General features: G+C 45.6%; 1 protein-coding gene across 1 annotated transcript in view; it reads left to right on the top strand.

The window, feature by feature from the left end:
• LOC125083660 (contactin-associated protein-like 3) overlaps positions 1-21745 on the top strand; it is a 165959-nt gene that overhangs the window by 99949 nt on the left and 44265 nt on the right. The window contains exons 10-12 of the mRNA XM_047700486.1: positions 3410-3581; positions 10496-10602; positions 14542-14661. Coding sequence (XP_047556442.1) covers positions 3410-3581; positions 10496-10602; positions 14542-14661 — 399 coding nt within the window. The remainder of the gene's footprint in view (positions 1-3409; positions 3582-10495; positions 10603-14541; positions 14662-21745) is intronic.

The following is a 21745-nucleotide window of genomic DNA, read 5'->3' as shown; positions in this document are numbered from 1 at the left end:
TGGCACCCCTTGCTTCTTGACCTCTCTCTCATAACTGGAGCAAGGAAGGACTTTGCAGTTTGACCTTTCCTTCTTAATATTCCTCTTTGAGAAAATTTTCTTTGTGATTCAGTTGAGTCTTTATAGGAACACTGAGTTACTGCACTGTATTTATTTTTTCATTTCTTTTTCTTTTTCTTTTCTTTTCTTTTTTTTTTTTTAGAGAGAAAGAGAGTGTGAGTGGGGATGGGTGGGGAGGGACAGGGGGTGAGAGAGAATCTTGCCCAGTGCAGAGCCTGACATGGGGCTTGATCCCACAACTCTGAGATCAGACTCTGAGATCAACCAAATCAGATTTCCACCTGAGTGGAAATCAAGAGTTGGATGCCCAGCTGACTGAGCCACCAGGCGCCCCAGATACTGCATTGTATTTTAGACGCGTCTGAAGTTTGTGATCTGGAGAAAGGGAAAGATTTATTGGCTGAACATTTCTGATCCTGTACCCTAAATTCTCAGTCGCTAAGCACTATCGGTGGAAGTTGCCTATAAAGACACAAAGATACATCAGGTGTCTTCCAAATATATCCAACCTTCCAGAAATTCTTTTACAAACATCTTTTACATACATATTTTCACATGAAACAAGGAAAAAGGAAAGGGAAACTGGACAGTTTGTCTGTTCTTTGTGATGTAACACCACATTTGAAGTGTCAACGTCTCCATGAGGGTAATTTATGGGGCTTCATTGTGCCCAACAGTGGGTTTAACTGGACAGCAGGCCTTCACTGGTTTTGGGGTATATTTTTCAGGAATGCAAAGCCTCAGCCGCTGAAAGAAGAGGAGAGATGGACCATGTGCGTCTTGTGGAAATTCTTAGGCACAAGCTTGTGGCCATTGGGCGGGAATGAGAGGAGGCTCTGTCTTCGGTCCCTGCCCTTTGAAGGTGCACCAGTGACCCTCATGACAAAAGTTCAGAGAGAGGAGAATGAAAAACATATAGGTATAATGAGTAAAATCTTTATGAAATTATTGATTCCAGGGGCACCTGGGTGGCGTAGTTCAATGTCTGACGCCTGATGTCAGCTCAGGGCATGATCTCAAGGTCGTGAGATCCGGCCCCACGTTGGGCTCCCGGCTTGAGTCTCCCACCCTCTGTCCCTCCTCCCCTCATACTGTCACTGTCTCTCTCTCTTTTTCTCACATAAATAATCTTTCTAAAAAAATAAATTACTGATTCCATTTCCTTTAAAAAATAAGAGTCTTATAAAATAACCTCAAACCCCACCTGTAAATATTACCAAAAACTTCCTTAATATTTTAATGCCTGGAAAATAATTTTTTAATGATTTTTTTAGAAAGATGAATAGTTATGACTCTGTATCTAACAAATTAAAAGAAAACATTCTCCTGGAAATGATGTCAATGAGACGTAATTGTATAAGGCACAGAATGAATAAAACAGGTGAGTTTCTCAGGAAGCATAAAATTTGTTTCACAATTTCTTGGAATTAAAAGAATATTAAATTATTAAAAAATGTTGTGCTTCTACTGTGTTTGCATCTGAAAGTAAAATACTCAATTAAGTGAATGCTTTGAGATTTTATCCCATGTGGCCACAGGTAGGTTCCCCAGGAAGCTGGCTCTCTGCTTGGGAGACTCGTGTGTACGGTGGTTTAGTGAGGTTAGTTCTCAGGAACGACCCTGCTGGGGGCAGAGAGCAGCTGGGATGAGCAGAGACAAGGCGAGACGCGATGCCATTGCATAGAGACCTCAAGGCAGCTCTGAAGAAGCATCGCCTGAGGGGACGTCCCAGTTGAGGCTGCGGGTCACTGACCCATCCATTGCATCCGTGGGCACTGGCCGTCACTGGGGAGGGTACCACCCATGAGACTCAGCTCCCTGCAGCCAGGGCAGTTCCTGGGGAGAACCTCAGTCCCCAAAATGAGGGGTGTGTGTGAAATGGAGACGAAGCTGTGTCTGTAGATTTCTCCTCATGATGGCCTTTCACCAAAGCATTTGCTGTGAGTCTGTTTCTCTTTTCCTGTCCCCTGGGAATCTGGCGGTGCTCACATCGAAGGACCTGTGATTGCTTTGAGGGCAGCTCTGCAGAGGGTGGGAGAGCACATGCCAGCCTGCTGACCCCACGAGGGGAAGGAGGCAGCTCTGAACCCTGATTGGCTTTGACTTTGATTTCAAAGCTGTGTCCTGGCCCATCATGGGTATAAGAGCCTCGTCTTCGTGGGAAACCAGGGGGATACAATAAAACACCACCTAGGCATTGTGGTTTGCAATGGTAGAAGATAACCTGAGATGGATTCAAATTTTTCAGGGTGTTTTGGAGCAAAAAACTGATCTGAATCACACAACACCGAAGTAGAAGTGGTCAGGAGTGCTCCGTGGGCAGGAGCGGGGGAAGGGCTCCCGGAGAGGAGGGGCGGCAGCAGGGAGAGGAATTACTGATCGGCTCCGGCTGAAATCGGGGGTGGCTGTCTGGGGCCTCTCTGTAGGTTACGGTTCCAGAGCCTTGACGAGCCACACGAAGCCACACAGAAATCAAACTCATTTACAGCCTCAGACTCTGGTTTGCTGTCCTGGGCCACTAAAGCTTTTGGTGAGTCACCGTGGTCTGATGGCCTCTTTCCTTCATTAATTTAACAATAATTTACAGCAAGCCAATTAGTGAATGCAGCAGAACTTGTAAAAACTTACTATTATTTAAAACAGTCAAAGCCTGTTTCTTCTCGCATGGGGTGCTCCAGGATGCTAACTTTTCTCCATTATTCTCAGGACCGTATCGTTGAGATACTTGTTAACTCTGTGTGTGTGTGTGTGTGTGTGTGTGTGTGTGTGTGTGAAAAGGCATTTGACTAAAATGCCTCATTCAGAAACAGTTGGAAATGTAAGTCATTTACATTGTCATTAGATGTCTCTGTTTATGGTCAAACCTTGTTTTAACTGTGTTGTGCTTGCACACGCACACACGCACGCCCAGAGTAGGAATCTCACATACATAGTTATTTCTCAAGCATTTTAAATTTCGTAGGTCCTAGTAGGCCTGTGACTTTTTCTTTCTGATTCTGTTATCCCATGGTCTTTACTTCATATAGTTTAATATCATGTTGAAAGGACTGATTTCTTCGGGTGGTTTCAAAAGAGAAATCAAACTCAGCTTAGAGGAAATGGGCCTTGACTCCACTGGTAGAGTCTACCTTCGGCTCATCTGTCCACCAGCCTGGCTCGAGTTGTTATTTCTGTGCTTTACCAAAACCAGTAGTGTCTGTTCTCAGCCGTCCACTGCCCCGTCCACGAGGAAGCGTAATCTTCAGGCGTCTGCGACCAGGAGGCGGCACACTTGCACGTACAGAATACTGACAGCTGTTTTGGTCACGACTGTTGACTTTCTCCTTTGTGTGTCTTTGTGTTCATTCAGGTTGTCCCAACAGCAGCTCTGGCCCTGGATGCGGAGGTCCCCTGACCGGGTTTCAGGGCTGTGTGAGGCTCATCTCCATTGGCGACCAGGCGGTGGACCCCATCACAGTACAGCAGGGGTCGCTGGGGACTTTCCGTGACCTCCAGATAGACACCTGTGGCCTCACCGACAGGTAAAGCCGTCCCAGGTCATTTCAGCATTCCTGATTTCAATTTTAGGGTAGTGGGCTAAGAGCAAATGGGCCACTGAGGGGGAGCACCTCCTTCTAGCCCCTTCTTCTTCCTGATAGCCAACCCATATGGAAAACTATAATTAATTAAAAACTAGAAAACGACCCTGTTTAATTTCAAACAATTGCTCCTTTCAGATGGTGTCTTCTTAGAAGATGTACTATCATGAGTTTTCCTTGCGTGTGTCCCCAAGCCACTTAGTTTTTACAGAATCCTGTTCGTGGTGCCGTAATTGTTGATGAGTGTAAATACTGATGAGTAAAAATACTTCTAAAAATTCTTTCACGGCACAAAGCAGATTAGAATATTCTAGAAAGATGATGAATCGTTGAGGACCAGGAGGTTGAAAGCCACATGTGGTCAGCGGGATTCACCCCACGCTCCCTTCTCTATGTGGAAAATGAAAAAAAAAGTAACTCTTCCCCTAGAAGGGTCTCAGCCTTGGGGATTCCTAGTCACACAAACACAAGGAGGAACGGAGGGAACCCAGTTACCACACACTGAGCACAGTACCAGTCAGTGAAGATGTAGTGGGGGACGAGTGCAAGGGGACAAGACACAAACTTCCCACTCTAAAATAAATAAGTGTGGAGACATAGTGAGCAGCACGATGACTGCAGTGGATACTGTCGTGCATATTTGAAAGTCGCTGAGGATCTTGAAAGTCCTCATTGCAAGAAAGAACTTTTGTGACTGTGTGTGGTGCTGGATGTTAGTGAGGCTTACTGTGGTGATCACGTCACAAGATACACAAATACTGACTCATTCTCTTGCACATCTGAAACAACATAATGTTTTAAGTCAATTATACCTCAATTAAAAAAAAGAAAAATAAAGAAAACCCCTGAAACCGTAGGATGTTAAAATCATAATTCTTGCAACTTTATTCAAACTGTCTTGTTTGTCACGCTCTTGGGCTTTCCGGTTTTCTAGATAAAAGGGATGGCTTAGCTTGATGGCATTAATTTTTTTCTGTGCCTGGTATGTCTGCCCTTCCTGAAGCGGGACTGACTTACGTTCCTGTCGAATAAGCGCGCACACTCCAGACACCCTCCCACATCCATGTGTGGCCAGCCTCTTCCAAGTTCACGCTGTGCAAAGTGCTTTGTGCAGTAAATCTGTCCCCAGTTTAACGGCCCTAGTTGGAATCCCGTGTCGTGTCCAATAAAGTACATGTTGTGTTGCAATTTGGCAGTGTGTTAGAAAACCGTAAGTTCCAGTAGCTTGAAATATTAACTCATAAGAACTTGCTTTCCTTAATGCAGATGTTCATGGGTATCGTTTACATTCTGTTCATTTGTAGGGGCAAGGGGAGAGTCAAAGAATTAGGCAAAAACCCTGAATCCTAATTCTCAGATTATGAAATGTATGCTGGATTGGAACTGGCTTCTCTGTAAGTTATAGCTTCCGCCGGCTCTGGGGAATCTTAGTATTGGGAGGGGTCAGAAACACTCGCTTGGAGGTAGGGTACAGCCCTCGCCGATGGGAATGGCTGTCAGTGGCTCAGCAGGGTCAGGGGTCAGGGGTCAGGGTGTTGTTCAGTCATGGAGCTCGTGAAGCTCACAGGAAGTTACTTCAGCGCCCTGGGAATTCCCACACAAAGCATGATGCAATCACAGTGTTTCTCTCACATAAGAAATGCATGTTGAGCCTTTGTGCAGAAAGGTCTTTAGCCAAAAACACACACAAAAACCAAAAACCAACAACAAAGTATGCGTGAGGTATGCCTGTGAGTGTGTGTGTGTGTGTGTGTATCACCAAAATAGAAAGATTTCCCATATCACACCTAAAAATGGTTGTTAGAAGTACATACTAGCAATGGATGGGGACCTCTGGGATCTGGGATATTAAGTTACCTTCCCTGTTCAAAGCAGAAACTGAGGTTCATGGCAACCCCATACGTGGGCCTGAAAAGAACCATCGGCACTTTGGCTGATGTAGCCAATAATTGTAATTTTTTATGGTTTTCATGGTTTAACATCAGAAAACATGTCCTTACTCTGCACTGTTAGAAACGTTCACTCTTCCTTGGTGCTTCAGGCCACACCTCCTCCTCCATGTTCAATTCACCACGAAGTAGATTCACGTGGAAATACGACCGAGCAACCATCCATGCCAGGCCACCCGTCAGCCCACACCTTGCTTGTCCAGAGCCAGTCCTGCTGTGCTCAGGTGAAGCTGAGATTCATGATTGAAATGCAGGCGATTTTGTAACTCTTATCTGTCGGGCAAAGGAGTTAATAATTCATGATGCATAACAGCATTCCTGGCCCAATGGTCCAGCGGGTTATGAAAAGATGTTTGAAACCGGCTGGGGATACAGGAGACCTTCCTGAGCTGCACAAGGACTCATGCATATGGTGCTCTGTGCACCCCAGGCTCCCATGACATGGGGAAAGCTGTGGATTCTTGGAGACAAGGCTTCGGGAACAAGGTTATCGTGGTGAGGGATTATGTCTTACAGCAATCATGTTTAGGACATTAGGATTTCATGTCCTATAACTCAGGTTACACAGTCCTTTCCAGATTTCTTTTAGGATCACAGGAATGCTACCTTGAACATCTCTAGGCATGGACTGTACTGATGGGACCGCTTTGCCCACCTCTGTGGACTTTGGCCAGAGTTCATCTTCTAGATGCTAAATGCAACATCACGTGCTCTATGTGTTGTTTTTTAGAGATCAGTAGACTGAAGTGGAACTGTGGGCGGGGGGGGTCGTGGAGACATGTGGGACGGGTGCCTAATTTGTGCTGGGACAAGGCAGGGCTATCAGAGAGGAGGGAGAGACACCTACCCTGGGGTGGAAGGTGGGTATGTCAGTTGAGTGAGAGAGACTGGACATCCAGCGATGGTACAGCCATGAGCCCAAGCCAAAGTTCTGCCACAAGTCTGCCTGTTTGAACACGGCTGCTGTAGAAATTGGGTGTCTGAGGACGAGCAGCTGGGATGGTGAGAGATGGGGTTTCCTGGCTGGGAAGGGGCTTCACCACAGAGGCCTGGTGGCCAGCTCAAAATCTGGACACTGATCTAAGGTTCCCCAGGAAGTCACTGAGGGCTCTGTGCTAGGAAGCCACTTGCACAGCTAAGTAATACTGCCAACAGGGGAAGATGGTTTGGGTGTGGGCCACAGAGAGAGGGTGTGTGGCCCGGAAGCCAGGTAAGGGGCTGCCTACCCATGGGAGAAGGAATGATAGCCTGAGGTAGGGAAGAGAAAAATGTAGATGATGTACACAGTGTTTGGTGATCAGAAGCGCAAGCTGATGAGTGTGTGCTAAGGGGGGGTGGAGATGGACAGGTCATGATGACCCTCGGGATTGGGCTTGGACAGCTGGATAAGGGGTGGCATCACCACTCAGTGGAACACTGAAGAAGAAGCATGATGTTTGGAGGCACAGAGTCAAGAGGCTAAATCTGAAGATATTTTGGGAATCATAGAAGTACAAAATCCTAAAGTCGAGAAGAATCTCAAGCATGACATCTATGGAAGTTTCCATCTCAAAGCAGGGATCTCTTTCTCACCATAGAGAAGAGAATCCTGCTCCTGCTTCTGTTCCATCTTTCAGGAATGAGATCCTTGCCCATTCACCAAATGCTTCATCAGTGTCCTCTTTTCCACCCAGATTTCTACCACGAATCTTCATATTTCCTGCTCTAAGTTTAGGCACACTTTATCCCCATAGTCCAACAAGTACTCAGTGAATTCCCTTCATTGGCTCTCCTCTAGGCTAACATCTGTTCTCTTAGCAGTTGTTTAGAGGTCAAGGTGTTAAGCACTATCTCAATCCTGATTGCCTTCCTCTGCACCAACTGTGGCCAACATCTTCCCTAAATACAGAAGGGACCTGGTCCATGCATGATATGTAGGATTCATAACCTCCCTTCCCAAAGAAACTGGTGCAGGCTAAGCTCACTTCATCTGTGTGTAAGCATCACCAGCATGCTGGATTTGTGGTTTCCACCAATCACAAACCTGGGGGTGTGCTGCCATTTTAGTTTTCTGACTACAGCTGGTGCCTCTCTCTGGTCTTCCTTGTGCATGCTGGGTCCTGCCAAGAAAGCTGGAGGTTTGGGGTAAGGAAGCTGACCTGAGGTGTGTAGAGTCAAGGAAACTCCTAAATAGGCCAAGGACCTGGGACAACAGTCACTGAGGGAAGGGCCCAGATGCAAACAGACCTGCTCTATAATCATTGGAGGTGAAGAGATGTTCTTCCATTTTCCCAAGAAGCTCACCTTCTAGTTCTTGGCATGGAATCAGGTGTCCCCACTCAAATGCCAGAAGACCTAGCAGGAGAGAGTTTATGTGTGTCCTTTGAAAGACATTGGGCTCATTTCCAGCACTTCCTCCCAAATAGCAAAGGAGTGCTAACTGCATATCGAGTAGAAGGAACCCAAAGGGACCCATTCCTTTGACTCCTTGAGAGAAATAGGCATTGAGCTCCAGAGGATAACAAGTACTTAAGTAAGTTCCTGCAATGTATGAGGCTTTTGAAGGACTATATCGAGAGCTTTAACTGTATAACAAGAGAGGCCATATGGCTTGTCAGGACCCAAGTTATCTGCCTTTAAATTGATGTTGGTCTTCATTTCTACATCATTGACAAAGTTGTGATGCATAACATTCCTTTGTGAGGACATTAACAAACTTGTTTTACCCATTCCTCATTTGATGGACATGTAGGTTGTTTCTACTTTTTGACTCTTTTTTTTAATTATTTCTTTTCTTTTCTTTTTTTAATTATTTGAGAGAGAGAGAGCATGAGAGGAGAGAGGTCAGTGGGAGAAGCAGACTCCCTGCTGAGCAGGGAGCCCGATGTGGGACTTGATTCTGGGACTCCAGAATCATGACCTGAGCTGAAGGCAGTTGCCTAACCAACTGAGCCACCCAGGCACCCCTACTTTTTGACTCTTATGAATAATGCTGATATAAACACGAATGTGCAGGTTTTTGTGCAGACCTGTGTTTTGGGTTCTCTTGGGCAGATACCTAGGAGTGGAATTGCTGGGTCAGGGCTGAGTTTGTGTTTAACTTCCAGATTGCTTTCCAGAGTACCATTTTATATTCCCAGCAGTGACGTAGAATGGTCCAAATCCTCCTCGTCCCTGCCTGTCCCTGTTACGATGTCTTTTTGATGAGAACCATTCCAGTGGGTGAGAAGTGGCATCTTGTTGTGGTTTTGATTTGAGCTTTCCTAATGACTAATGATGTTGAGCATGATTACATACGTGTATTTTCCATCAGGCCATCTTTTGTAAGGCATCTGTTCATGATTACACACATGTATTTTCTGTCTGGTCATCTTTTGTAAGGCATCTGTTCAGATCTTTTGACTCTTTAGATCCAGTTTTTAATTGGTTGTTCATTGCCCTTATTGTTGGATTTTTAAAAAGTTTTATCTATATTTTGGATATCCATCCTGTGTCAAATAGGGATTTTGCAAAGACAGTCTTCAAGTCTGTGGCCTCTATTCTCATTCCCCTAAGTTTTAATGAAGCCTGAATTATCAATTTTTTCTTTCATAGACCATACCTGAAAAGTCATTGCCATGCCCAAGGTCAGCTAGATTTTTCTCCTGCGTTCTCTTCTGGGAGTTTAACAGTTTGGTATTTTACAATTAGGTCTATGATCTAAGTTGAGTTAACTTGGAGTTCTTTTAATCTGTAATGGAAAAGCAGTTGACATATTGTATTAGTTTTAGGTGGACAATAGAGTGACAGTCAGCCATTACATACATTATGAAACACTCACGCTGAATGGTGTCATTGCCACGTGTCAGCACACAAACTTATTACAATATTATTGACTATATTCCCTCTGCTGTATTTTTCAACCCTGGCATTTATTTTATTACCGGAGTCTGTACCTCTCAATCCCATTCGCGTTTTGCCCTTCTCCCCTCCCCCATCACCTGGCTACCACTAGTTTGTTCTCATGTTTATGAGTCTGTTTCTCTTTTCTGTTGTCTTTTGTTTGCTCATTTGTTTTTTTTTCAGATTCAACATTCAAATGAAATCATATGGTATTTGTCTTTCTCCATCTGACTTATTTCACTGACCATAACACCTTCTAGGTCCATCCGTGGTCCATCAAATAGCAAGATTTCATGTCTTCTATGGCCGAGCAGCCTACCGTTGTGTGTTTATAGACCACACCTCCTTGTCCACCCATCTGTTATGACTACTCCGGTTGCTTCCATGTCTTGACTATTGTAAACAATGCTTGCCATGAACATAGGGTGCGTATCCTTTTGAATTCATGTTTTTGTTTTTCTTGGATAAATACCCAGAAGTGGAATTACTGGATCATATGTCATTTCTATTCTTATTTTTTGGGGAACTTCCATACTGTTTTCGTAGTTGATGCACCAGTTTACATTCCCACCAACAGTGCATAAAGCTTCCCTTTTCACCACATTCTCCATAACACTTGCTATTTCCTGTCTTTTTGATACTAACCATTCTGAGCGGAGTGAGATGAGATCTCATTGTGGTTCTGATCTGCCTTTCCCTGATGATGAGTCAAGAGCATCTTTTCATGTGTCTGCTGGCCATCTGGATGGCCTCTTGGGAAAACATCTGTCCAGATTCGGTGCTCATTTTTTAATTTGTTATTTCTTTTTCTGATGTTGTGTTATATCCACTCTATATATTTTGGTTATTAAGCTTTTATCAGATATATCATTTGCAAATATCCTCTCTCATTCTAAAGGTTGCCTTTTTGATTTTGATGGGGCAAAACTTTCTGAGTTTGATGTAGGCCCTGACGGTACCATGTTTCACTGTAGCAGGTTAGCCCTAAGACACACATTTTCTCCTGACAGAACGTGGGGAATAGCAGGTGTATCTGTTTTCTTGCAGGTGTTTGCCCAGCTACTGTGAACATGGGGGTGAATGCTCCCAGTCCTGGGACACCTTCAGCTGTGACTGTGCACACACTGGATACACGGGTGCGACCTGCCATTCCTGTAAGCATCACGCCTCATCATCCCAATTTCTGTGCAGTTCCTTTTCCTTTCCGTGATTTGGTGTATATGTGTCTGTATCTGTGCAACCATGTGGTGGAAAACAACAAAACCAGTAGGTATTTTAGAGACTAATTTGTTTCTGGTTTGGTTATTTATTTTAGAGGTGGGGAGGGGCTGGGGGAGAGAGAGAATCCCAGCCCTGTATGGAGCCCAACATCAGACTCGATCTCATGACCCTGAGAACATGACCTGAGTTGAAATCAGGAGTCAGACACTTAACTAACTGAACCACCCAGGTGCCCTTGTCTGGTTTATTTTTAATCAGCTTTATTTCCTAGTGATGTTACGACAGCTTACAGAAATCCATAGTATCAAATAGGACAGAAAAAATTAAATAAAATAGGAGGCAAAGGAAGATAAGTATAGGAAGATAAAATATAACAAATAGTGAAAAAACAAGCCCCCCCCCAATACAAAAAGCAATCTAGATGGCATGGTGGTCTCACTTGTTCTGTTCCTTGGGTTGGACCCAACTTTGGTCCTCAAGTCCTGTCTGCCAAAGAGGACAAAGTACTGATGGTCAGTATTTATAAAATCACACGGGGAGAGTCTCCAGAGCAGCACAGGATGGGAAATACCATGGGGGGTTTCTAGATGTCAACCAGAAGCCAGCCAAACATTCAGGTCCCTTGCAATCTTGATGCTCTTTGATGATGGTGGTGGTTTACACACTGGGGACTTACTGCATGCCTGTGGGACCCTCACTCTGTCTAGTTCTGCACGTTTCAACTCCTTTAGAGTTGCCCTGGGAGGTAAGTGCTTTATTTTCCACACTGTGTGCTTGAGGAAAGACAGAGGTCAGCTCCTTTGACCGTGGTGACACCGCTGCCAGCGAGGGCTCTCGACAACCTCTCCATCCCATTTCTTCCACCTTGAATACCAGGCTCTTTCCTGAAGAATTATTTTCTCAATTTCACAGCTAAGCACACTTTATTGACCCCTAATTCATTACTACTAGAAGCTCATGACAGAGCCCTGAGATCCTCACTGCTTTCTAATTACTAGCTTTTGTTGTCTAAGTTTTTATTCTACTTTTTCCTTTTTTGGTGTATCAGTGACATTTCTTTTTTTTTTTAATTAATTTATTTTTATTCCAATTCCATTCATTAACATGTAGTGTATTATTTGTTTCAGAGGGAGAGGTCAGTGACTCATCTGTCTTCTGTAACACCCAGTGCCCATTCCATCCCATGCCTTCCTTAAAGCCTATCACCCAGTGACCCCATCCCCCCACCCCTTCCCCTCCAGCAACCCTCGTTTGTTCTCATAAGCATTTCTTACAGTTTGTCTCTCCCTCTGATTCCATCTTATTTTATATTTCCCTCCCTTCCCTTATGCTCCCCTGTTTTGTTTCTTAAATTCCAATTTTGAGTGAGATCACATGATGGTTGTCTATCTCTGATTGACTTACTTCACTGAGCATAATATCCTCTAGTTCCATCCATGTTGTTGCACATGGCAAGATGTCATCCGTTCTGATGGCTGAGGAATATTCCATTGTATTTTCACATCACGTCTTCTTTGTCCATTCATCCCTCAGTGGACGTCTGGGCTCTTTCCCTGGTTTGAATATGGTGGACATTGCTGCTATAAATATCGGGGTGCACGTGCCCCTTTGGATCACGACATTTGCATCTTCCAGGCAAACACCCAGTAGTGGAATTGCTGGGTCTTAGCATAACTCTATTTTCAACTTTTTGAGGAACCTCCGTACTGTTTACATGAGTGGCTGCCACCATTTCTGAATCCCTTCTTTTGTAGCATGTCTTCCTTCTCTGGGCCTTTAGAGAGATAGCATGGCATGAAAATTCACCGAGCAAAGCATGGATTGTCCTGTATCTAACCTTAAGTGAACTGAACCCCAGGGAAGCAGGCATCATTGTTGGGATGAGAAGGCCCAGTCTCCAGCCCAGGGGTTTCTGCAGAGGAGCTAGGAGGCTCTGAAGACAAAGGGAGGTCACTCACCCCCTCAAAATCCCATAAGTTCAACCAGAGCAATTCTACCTGCATCTCTATTTATTATTATGGTGCCAGGTAAGAACTTGCCAAGGCAACTATTTGGAAGGAGCTGGGCATCTGGGCAGTCTGAGGCTGAGTGACTGGTCTAGAGTTGCAGCTAGGAATGGGGTGGCCTCCTACTTACAGTGTCTCCCCATCACATTGAGCAAGGTGTCCTCACAGACTTAATGACTAAGGCACAGTTGCTAAAGCATTATCAGTAACTCTTATTTAAACATCACTCCAAACAACTCTGATTGAAAAAGTCCCAGGTGTTATAAAAAAGCGTCTTTTACTCATGGCCTTCATAATTTGATTTGGTCGAATGATTGAACTGACTTTACTGATTCTCTGTCTACCGAAGTGAAGGCAGGATAGTTCCAAAGCCACAGGAAGGGATCAGAGACCATGAGATTTTGGTGTAAGTGTCCAGCGAATGTGTCTGCATTCACACATACAGCAGGTGTCTTCCTAATGTTTCCTTCTCTGCCTCCGGTCCCCAGGCAGGACCAGCCCCAACCCAAACGTAACCACCATTAGCACTTTGTGTCTGTCCCTCTGGACACTCTCCTAGGCAGTTACGAGCATATTATGTATTTGCAGAAACACAAACATGAGTGGGCAAACTGCCAGCACATTTGGGAAAGCAATCCGTGTTGTCTCTGTGGCCATGAGTGGACGGTGGTGCTAGGTGTGTGACAGATGGGGGCCAATCTAATTTGACACACTGACACTCAGCCATAATTTATAAAAGAATGCCATATTTTGCAAAATCCTGGGGCAGGCAGACATGACTTTGATCTTCTTCTGTGAGAAAGGAGAAAACCCCTCTGCCCTGATTGCCCCGCTTCTCCCGGACTCTCTTCGCTCTTCAAAACAGGCAGAGATTTCAGAGTAGATAATCCAGCAAGCTTAGAATGGTGTCTGTCCTCTGCCCATGCTCAGACTCTCTGTCCCTGCTAGGGTCACTCCGCTCTGTGGCTCTGGCCTGGCCACTTGTGGGTCTGTGTTCATGGATGCCAGGTCTCAGCCTTAGAGGGGCTGAGGGACCCAGTCCACGCTGTCCTTCTTGACTGGCTGCCATTAGCCACTTCTCAGGTTTTCAAAGGGTCTTTCCTGTCAAGGAAATAAGTGAGACACGTGGGAGCTATTACTCAGTTGATTAGTCATTTAGACTTATTCTGAACATTGATTAAGTCCATCATCTACTGATGTTAGTCACTTGCCTTGTGATAGAAAAACATTTATTGCAAGTATAAAAAATTCAACTAAGAATCGGGATATGTTGAAATTACTGAGAGATATTTATGTGTGTGTGTGTGTGTGTGTGTGTATAATTTTGACTTTCAATTTGCTTGAATAATCATTTGCGAAGCATTTCAGGAAATTTCCTTTTAAAACACACATTATAAATGGAATGAAGGAGACCTGATTTATAAAACTCCTCTGAAAAGTAATGCATTGCACAAGTAGATCATTTTAAGTAAACAGAGGATATAACTACTGAGTAATTTAATACATTGATGTGGTTATTAGATAATAACAGATCACTTAGGAGACGAAGCCAGTGCACTTCCGAGACTTAAACATCATGGGGCAGAATAGAAGGAGATAGTGTGAGGCCAGTTACCGTGGTTTTGGAACGAATCTTATTGCTAGAGCAGGCAGGGTTCAGATACACATGGTGATAACCTCTTAAAATCTTTTGCTCCAAGCTTCAGGGTCTTCATGCTGCCTGACTGACACAGGGGAACACTCCCCTGGAGAAACCGTCCCGAAGAGCAAGGCAGAATGAGTATCACTGGGGAAAGCATCCCATCACTAAGGACAGGGAGGGATCCGTCCCACTGCAGCCCTGTCTGAGACCCTTGTCCTTTGCAGCTCTGTTCGAGCAGTCCTGTGATGCCCACAGGCACAGAGGGGACTTCTCAGGGTTCTACTATATCGATTCAGATGGAAGTGGCCCGCTGGGACCTGCTCTTGTGTACTGCAACATGACAGGTACACTAATGATACGCTTTACTGTGCCCGTTAAGCTCGTGTGATTGGTTGCTGTGTGCAAAACCATGAGGCTTAGCTCCATCGAGTAACGTGTGTGTTCCTGTGCAACTGTGTATAAGCAATATTTCATTGTCCCTAGAAACCCATTTATATATGGTGGATGGATACAGGTGTGTTGTAGGCAAGTTCTGCAAAGGATCAGTGCGTGTACCGTGATGAATGACAGCTGTCCATGACCTGATGCAACTTCGAACGCCTCCGTGTGTGTGTGTGTGTGTGTGTGCGTGTGCGCGTGTGTGCGTGTGTGTGTATGTGTGTGGGTGGGTGGCCACATCTTCCCTTCTGTGCTCACATCACATTTCGCCAGCAGAAACAACCCTCCTTTACAAACTTCCCGTGTTACTCTAGTGGTGTGGACCTGGCGAGGACTTCAACCTTAGAGTCTGACCCTGCATAGTCTGAGACACTGGTCAGAAAAGAGTCAGCTGTAAATGGTTCTCAGGTAACCCTGACCTGGTTATAACTTGCTTTCTCTGCTCTGGCTATGTGTCACCCCGATAGGGTTGCAATTTCTGGATGGAAGGAGTCATTTATGGGGAATTGACAATGGCGGTTTGTGACGAGCTGGAAGTTCTGCTGTGGTTTCTACACCTACTCTCACTGCATACATAAAATCTGAGCATTTTGGTGATGGTGAATCTAGTGTTGATCTGAATTGGATCAATTATATCTTCCAGCCCCAAAACTACCCCCAACTTTGCATTGGATAGATGGATGACTGTTGGGGGCTTTGGGGCAAGCATCTTATCATAGAAACTGACCAAAACATTGCAACAGGATAGGAGGTAAATATACTGACTGACTTTACTGAAAGGTATGTGAAGTGTTAAGTATGTAAGGATCTTTCTAGATATCCTGGGTTCCAGTGGTTGTAACAGGCCTTCAACTTACTCAATTTCTGCTTTGTTTTCATGGCTCAAGTGAGTGCCAAGAACAGAGAAAGCTACATAAAGAGGCTGGCATCCCAGTAATACATTCTACTTCTATCCATCACATGCCAAATTATCACAGAAGTCTGTGACCTATTAAAGATTTTCATATATTTTGTCCTATAAGCAAAGTTCCTTATACACTGAAAAATTTCAAGATCCGGAGAAAAGTGAAAATGACCCCAGTGGCACATGGCAAAGATGAGTACGTTTTCAATGACTGAAGCTGTTTTCTTGGTAATTAACTGCTAGCAGGGCTGGCAAGGCCGAGGTCATGTTTATTAAGAAAAGACATTTGCTGCAAAGGGCATGACAGACAGCTAACGGCCTGATTGTCTGCCGTGTATGGTTATACGAAAGGAAAATAGTTTAATCATGCAAGTGGACACATGGTCCAGGCTTCACCAGGAAGCCTTCATTGTGCGTATGTATAAAGTGCCTTTGGAATGTGCTGCTGGCTCCTAGACACTTGTTTTTTTTTTTTTTAATCATTTTTTAAAATTTATTTTCAGCGTAACAGTATTCATTGTTTTTGTACCACATCCAGTGCTCCATGCAATCCGTGCCCTCTCCAATACCCACCACCTGGTTCCCCCAACCTCCCACCCCCCGCCCCTTCAAACCCCTCAGATTGTTTTTCAGAGTCCATAGTCTCTCATGGTTCACCTCCCCTTCCAATTTCCCTCAACTCCCTTCTCCTCTCCATCTCCCCTTGTCCTCCATGCTATTTGTTATGCTCCACAAATAAGTGAAACCATATGATAACTGACTCTCTCTGCTGGACTTATTTCACTCAGCATCATCTCTTCCAGTCCCGTCCATGTTGCTACAGAAGTTGGGTATTCATCCTTTCTGATGGAGGCATCATACTCCATAGTGTATATGGACCACATCTTCCTTATCCATTCTAGACACTTGTTTTCACACGAATTTCATAGCATCGCTGATGTGTTTTGATGGCCTGTCATCGCGGCTGCCCTTTCAGAGTGAGCCCACTAGCAGAGGGAAGAGCAGTTCTGTCAAAGTGCGAAGAGAAAGCAAGAGCAGATCTCAGGTTTTGATTCTGGGTAACACAAGAAACTATCTGATGACATATAAGCCAGGGTTTTTTTTTTTTTTTTTAATCCTCGAGGCAAGAAGGATCCTCTAAAAGGTAAAATCTCTTGATCAGTTTATGTAAAAAGAAGGCCTCACCGACTGTTTCCTGAGGATGTGAATCACTTTCCTCCCAGGCGTGACTCAGAGAAATGTCCAAGTAATGCCCCACACTGAGGAGTTGAAAAAACAGTGCCCCCCAACACGGAGCTCCTGTGTCCTCAGTACCCGCTCTGTGCTGGGCACGGGGGTCACCGGGGCAGGGAGCGGAGGAGAACACTCCCGCCTCCGGTGTGCGGTGCGCAGGAATTCAGAGCCCTGCGAGCTGCTGCTGGAGCAGGTGGATGGTGCGCGGCGGCAGGTGCTGTGACGCTGAATATGGGGGGGGCGGGGCGCACAGGCCATGGATGGTGGAGGGGTCACAATTTTAAATAGAGCCATCCAGGGAAGCACTCAGTTTGAAAGTTAGGTTTGCTTCCAGAAAACCCGAGCAAGCCTTCAAGCAGAGGGAGTGCGCTCCCGGGATCCTAATCTGTTGGACAGACGCCGGGGGAGGGACCCGAGGGGGACCCTCGAGAGACACCACTGGAAAGTGACAGGTCCAGAACTCCCACTGGCAGAGTAGTTGGGGCCTTTGGCCACCAGGTTGTGCCCAGCAGGGAGCAAGGAGACCCATTAGTGGGGATGGGATGGAGCAGATGGGAATGGAGGAGGGGAGGGAGTTGGGCCGAATCCATAGACCAAATGTGGCTGGAGGAAGACAGGCATCTGGAACGTCTTCCATGTTTGCGTCGGAGCCCTGGAAGGAGGGTGCAGAGATTAGCAGAGGGAGGAGGCGGGTCTGCAGAGGAGAGCAGGATCCCCACAGTGAACACCTGAGTTTTAGGTGGCCAGCTGTGTGAATAGTTAGTGGGGACCTATTGGTCATAAAAACAAGTGCAATGTGTCATCTGAAAGCCCTCTGGGTAGTTAGAATCTCCTCGGCAATATGAACTTCTAAAAACATATTTTGGAGACTGACTTTACACATTAATTTTGAACAGACCAGCAGGATCCCCTTTGCTTTGGGGTGGCTGGTGGACGCTGTCCAGCATCCCACAGCAACATGGAGCATCTCTGGGTCCCCACACCCTTGTCCACTGTCCACGGAAGGGCAGCTCTGCTCTCAGCAGGATCGGGTTCTGTGGCAGCATCCCAGGAAAAGCTGCGTTTTTATGAAGCTCCCTGAGATTTTCCAATGTACATACAGATTCAGAAGCCATGGCCACGGGGCTTGGATCTTTGGTTTCATTGGCACAGCCTACCCTGTGTCCACCAAAATTAAAATGAAAGGAGGGCAAAGGGCATCACAGAAAGGAGAAATAGAGCCAATGCAGCTGTAAAATTCAGTGCCACTGCTCATTTCTTGTCCAGGCCACGGTTCTGTTGCTCCGTTTGTAAAATTGGCTGTGATGGAATTTAATGACCACCGCATCCACAAAGGCAGCAGAATCGCTCACATGCCTTAAGATAATATTGAAGGCATGGATCCTGTAAGCTAAACATCTTCCAAACTCTCTAACTTGATCTTGGAAAGTCTTAGAGCTTTAAAGTGTGCGCGTGTGTGTCTGTGTGTGTAGGAATTCATGAATGTTGGGGTAATGATTTAACGATTGATATTGCTATATGTTTTATTATCAGATAACACTTAACAACCATGTACACCTTCATATTACTTTGCAAATGACCAAGCAAAGTACAGATCATTGTATCACAAGACCTTTTGGGTAATTAAGTTTTTAGACATTTTCTAGCTGCCTTTCATAAAAGAAAACCCTTAACGTTAGTATATTCTTATTATATGTGATGAATAAATGTCCTCTTATTCTATGTGATGAATAAATGTCCTAAAGTTCCATGAGTTAGGGTTGAGCTGGAGCATGGAACACGCACGCGCGCACACACATGCGCGCATGCACACACACACTTACATCCTGCTTTGTTAGAAATACTGCGGAGAGGATTTCCAAATAATGTTAAATGCGAAGAGTTTTTATGAAACTCAAAGCCATAAGGAAAGCGCCGTGCTAAAGACAGAAATGCAGAGGCCAACTCAAAGACGACAAATAATTCCAGAAGATACACTGTGAAGTTTTTAATCAAAAGTTTAAAACAATCCAAGGTGATCCAGGAAGGACCCAGAGTTACAGTCCCATGAGGTTCCCCAACAGATCTCGTTGTCACAGCACAGTGGAAGAACTAAGATCCTGGCCTTCTCCTGGGAGGGAAGTATTTCCACTGCAAGGTCACCTTCTCCATGAAGCTACCATGCCCATGGACGATGAAGTATTCTTTAATTATTATAAACCAATACTCACACTTGGAGAAACACGCAAAAAACAAAATTCTAAAGCAATGGCTACAAGTATATACTTGGTAACAGCCTTCCAAACTCTGGTGCCAAAATATACTCTGAATATACTCTGTATAAATTTTAGTATCTTTAGTATAAAAGCAACCAAACCAAAACAAAACAAAACTATTTTGAAGGGACTGTTTACGTAATTTGTTAACAGATGGATCCCCTTCCTATGCAGAAGAGACAGAGGCTCTGTTGATGGCGGGATGAGAAACGTGAGCTCGATGGCTCTGCCCTCGGGGACAGTCGGGCCATCCGTGCCCCATGGAAACCCCCCGCAATTGTCCTCTGATGTGGTCCTAGTCGTCCTCCAAACACTGGTTGCCAGACACGGCACCATGGGAACACTTGTCTCAGGGAGGAGATGGCATGAAGGCAGAGCTATGACTCTGCATCACATTCGTAAGAGTCGGCAGGGGCTCGAGGGACATGCCAAGGATGCGGTCTGCTGCACAACTGCCCGTTGTCCCACTTGGATCCTGATTCATCGACTCAGTGTGTCAGTGACCCAGCACTTACCATGGACTCTGTCACGCTTGTGCTGACTGAGCCACCATGTTTCTTAAACAGCCTCCTTCTTCCCATGACAGAAATTTCGAGTGGCCTCCAGCCGGCATCGTGGTAGAACAGAGGACAGCCAGTCAGCTGCTTTACATACGCTCCCATTAATTTCAAAAGGAAATTCTCTATGGAATGGGCACCTGTCAAGGCATCCTGCTGTGCTTTTTATGTTTGTGGATTTGTATGGATTTTCTGTTTCTTTTGCCTCTGTCTTCCTGCAACAGCTTCTGTCTCAGCCCAGTCAAACACTTCCCTTTCCAGTCAGATGTTCAATTCAGGCGTTTGATCACTCATCTTCACCCCTGACCGCTGTGCTGTGGGCTTCCAGGGGCCACACCGAGTTTGAGTAAGAAGAGGAATGAACTTCTCTCGTTTGACCTTCAGACTAGGGAGGGGGACAGATGTAATTCAGCTCACTGAACATATTATGAATATTATAGGTTTGCATTTGCTATTTTAAATATAGGCATACCTCATTTCCTCATTTTATTGCATTTTGCTTTACTGAACTTGGATTCAGGTCAAAGGGATTTGCTTTTTTTTTTTTTTTTTTTTTCTGAAACACGCTGTAGGTCTGTGGCAGCCCTGCGTGAAACAAGAAGTCTACCAGCCCCATTTCCCAACAGCACCTGCTCACTTGGCGTCTCTGTGGCACATTTTGGTAGCGCTCACAGTATTTCTAACTTTTTTATTGCTATCATATTTGTTATGATGATCTGTGACCAGTGATCTTTACTATTGGGGCTGTTTTCAGGCGCCGTGAACTATGTGCATCCAAGACCGTGAACCTCATTGGTAAATGGCTCTACCGACTGGCCATTTCCTCCTGTAGGTCCCTCTCTGTCCTTGGGCTCCCTATTCCCGAGACACAGCAGTACTGAATTTAAGCCAATTAATAGCCCTACAGTAGTCTCTACGTGTTCAGCTGGAAGGAGAAGCTGCCTGCCTCCCACTGTCACCCACAGGCTGGACATGACTAGAGCTCGGTGAGGAAGGCGTGTTGAAAGCTGAGGCCTCTGATGCCAGTTAGCTGAGTCGTGAATCGAAGGAATAGCTCACGAAGGAAATTAAAAGTGCTACCTCAGTGAACACATGGACGATAGGAAAGTGAAACAGCTTTATTGCTGATACAGAGAACATTTAGTGGATAAGAGGTCCAGCCAGCCACGCCATTCTCCTCAGCCAAAGCGGAAGGCCCTGACTCTCTTCAGTTCTGTGCAGCAGAAAGAGGGGAGGAAGCTGCAGCAGCAAGGCCCGACGCGAGCAGAGATCCAGGCTTGAGGTTCCAGGAAGGAGGCCGCGTCCGTGGCACGACAGCGCAAGGCGAAGCAGCACGCGCGGCCGGGGGAGCTGCCGCAAGTGACCGGGAGATCCGGGAGATCCGGGAGATCGAGATCGTTCCCGAAGGCGGCTGCACTGACCAGCAGATTTTCAGGGCGGATGCGAGAGCCTCCCACGGGAAGAAGGTGCCATCGAGGACTTCCCCGACTAGACAGGAGGAGTCCGTGCTGCTTTCGCAGCTTCCACGGACAGGCTGATCGTCTGGTCGGGGCCAGTGCGACGGGTGACTTTTAACGTGTAGCAGGTGCTGATTTATCATGTCTCCAGTCCTAGGGCCCTTAGGAATTACGGCAAGTCTCCTCTGCCTGTGCTCTGTGAACGGAGCAGCAGAACCTAGAGGACAGGACATCTGTTCACAGCATGGCGTGCTGCATGTTTTAAGCCCATTGTTGAGACCCACCTAAGGAAAAAAAGAAAAAAGATTCCTTTCACATTATCGTCACTTACTGACTGTGCACCCGATCGCCCCAGAGTTCTGATGGAGTCGGACAGTGAGATTTACGTTGTTTTCATGTCTGCTAACGGCATCTGTTCTGCAGCCCATGGATCAGGAGTCATTTCAACCAGCAGGTCATCGTCATTAAGAAATAACATTTCCTAAGGCTGTAGCTGCCCTGGATAGTGACTCCTTGGATGTACCTGGGCAAGGTCAATTGAAAACCTTCTGGGAAGGATTCGCCACCCTAGATGCCATGGAGAC

Source organism: Lutra lutra, chromosome 13 (genome assembly GCF_902655055.1).
Source record: "Lutra lutra chromosome 13, mLutLut1.2, whole genome shotgun sequence".
NCBI lineage: Eukaryota > Metazoa > Chordata > Mammalia > Carnivora > Mustelidae > Lutra > Lutra lutra.
The sequence above is the reverse complement of the archived record's forward strand: the minus strand, read 5'-3'. Positions and strand labels throughout refer to the sequence as shown.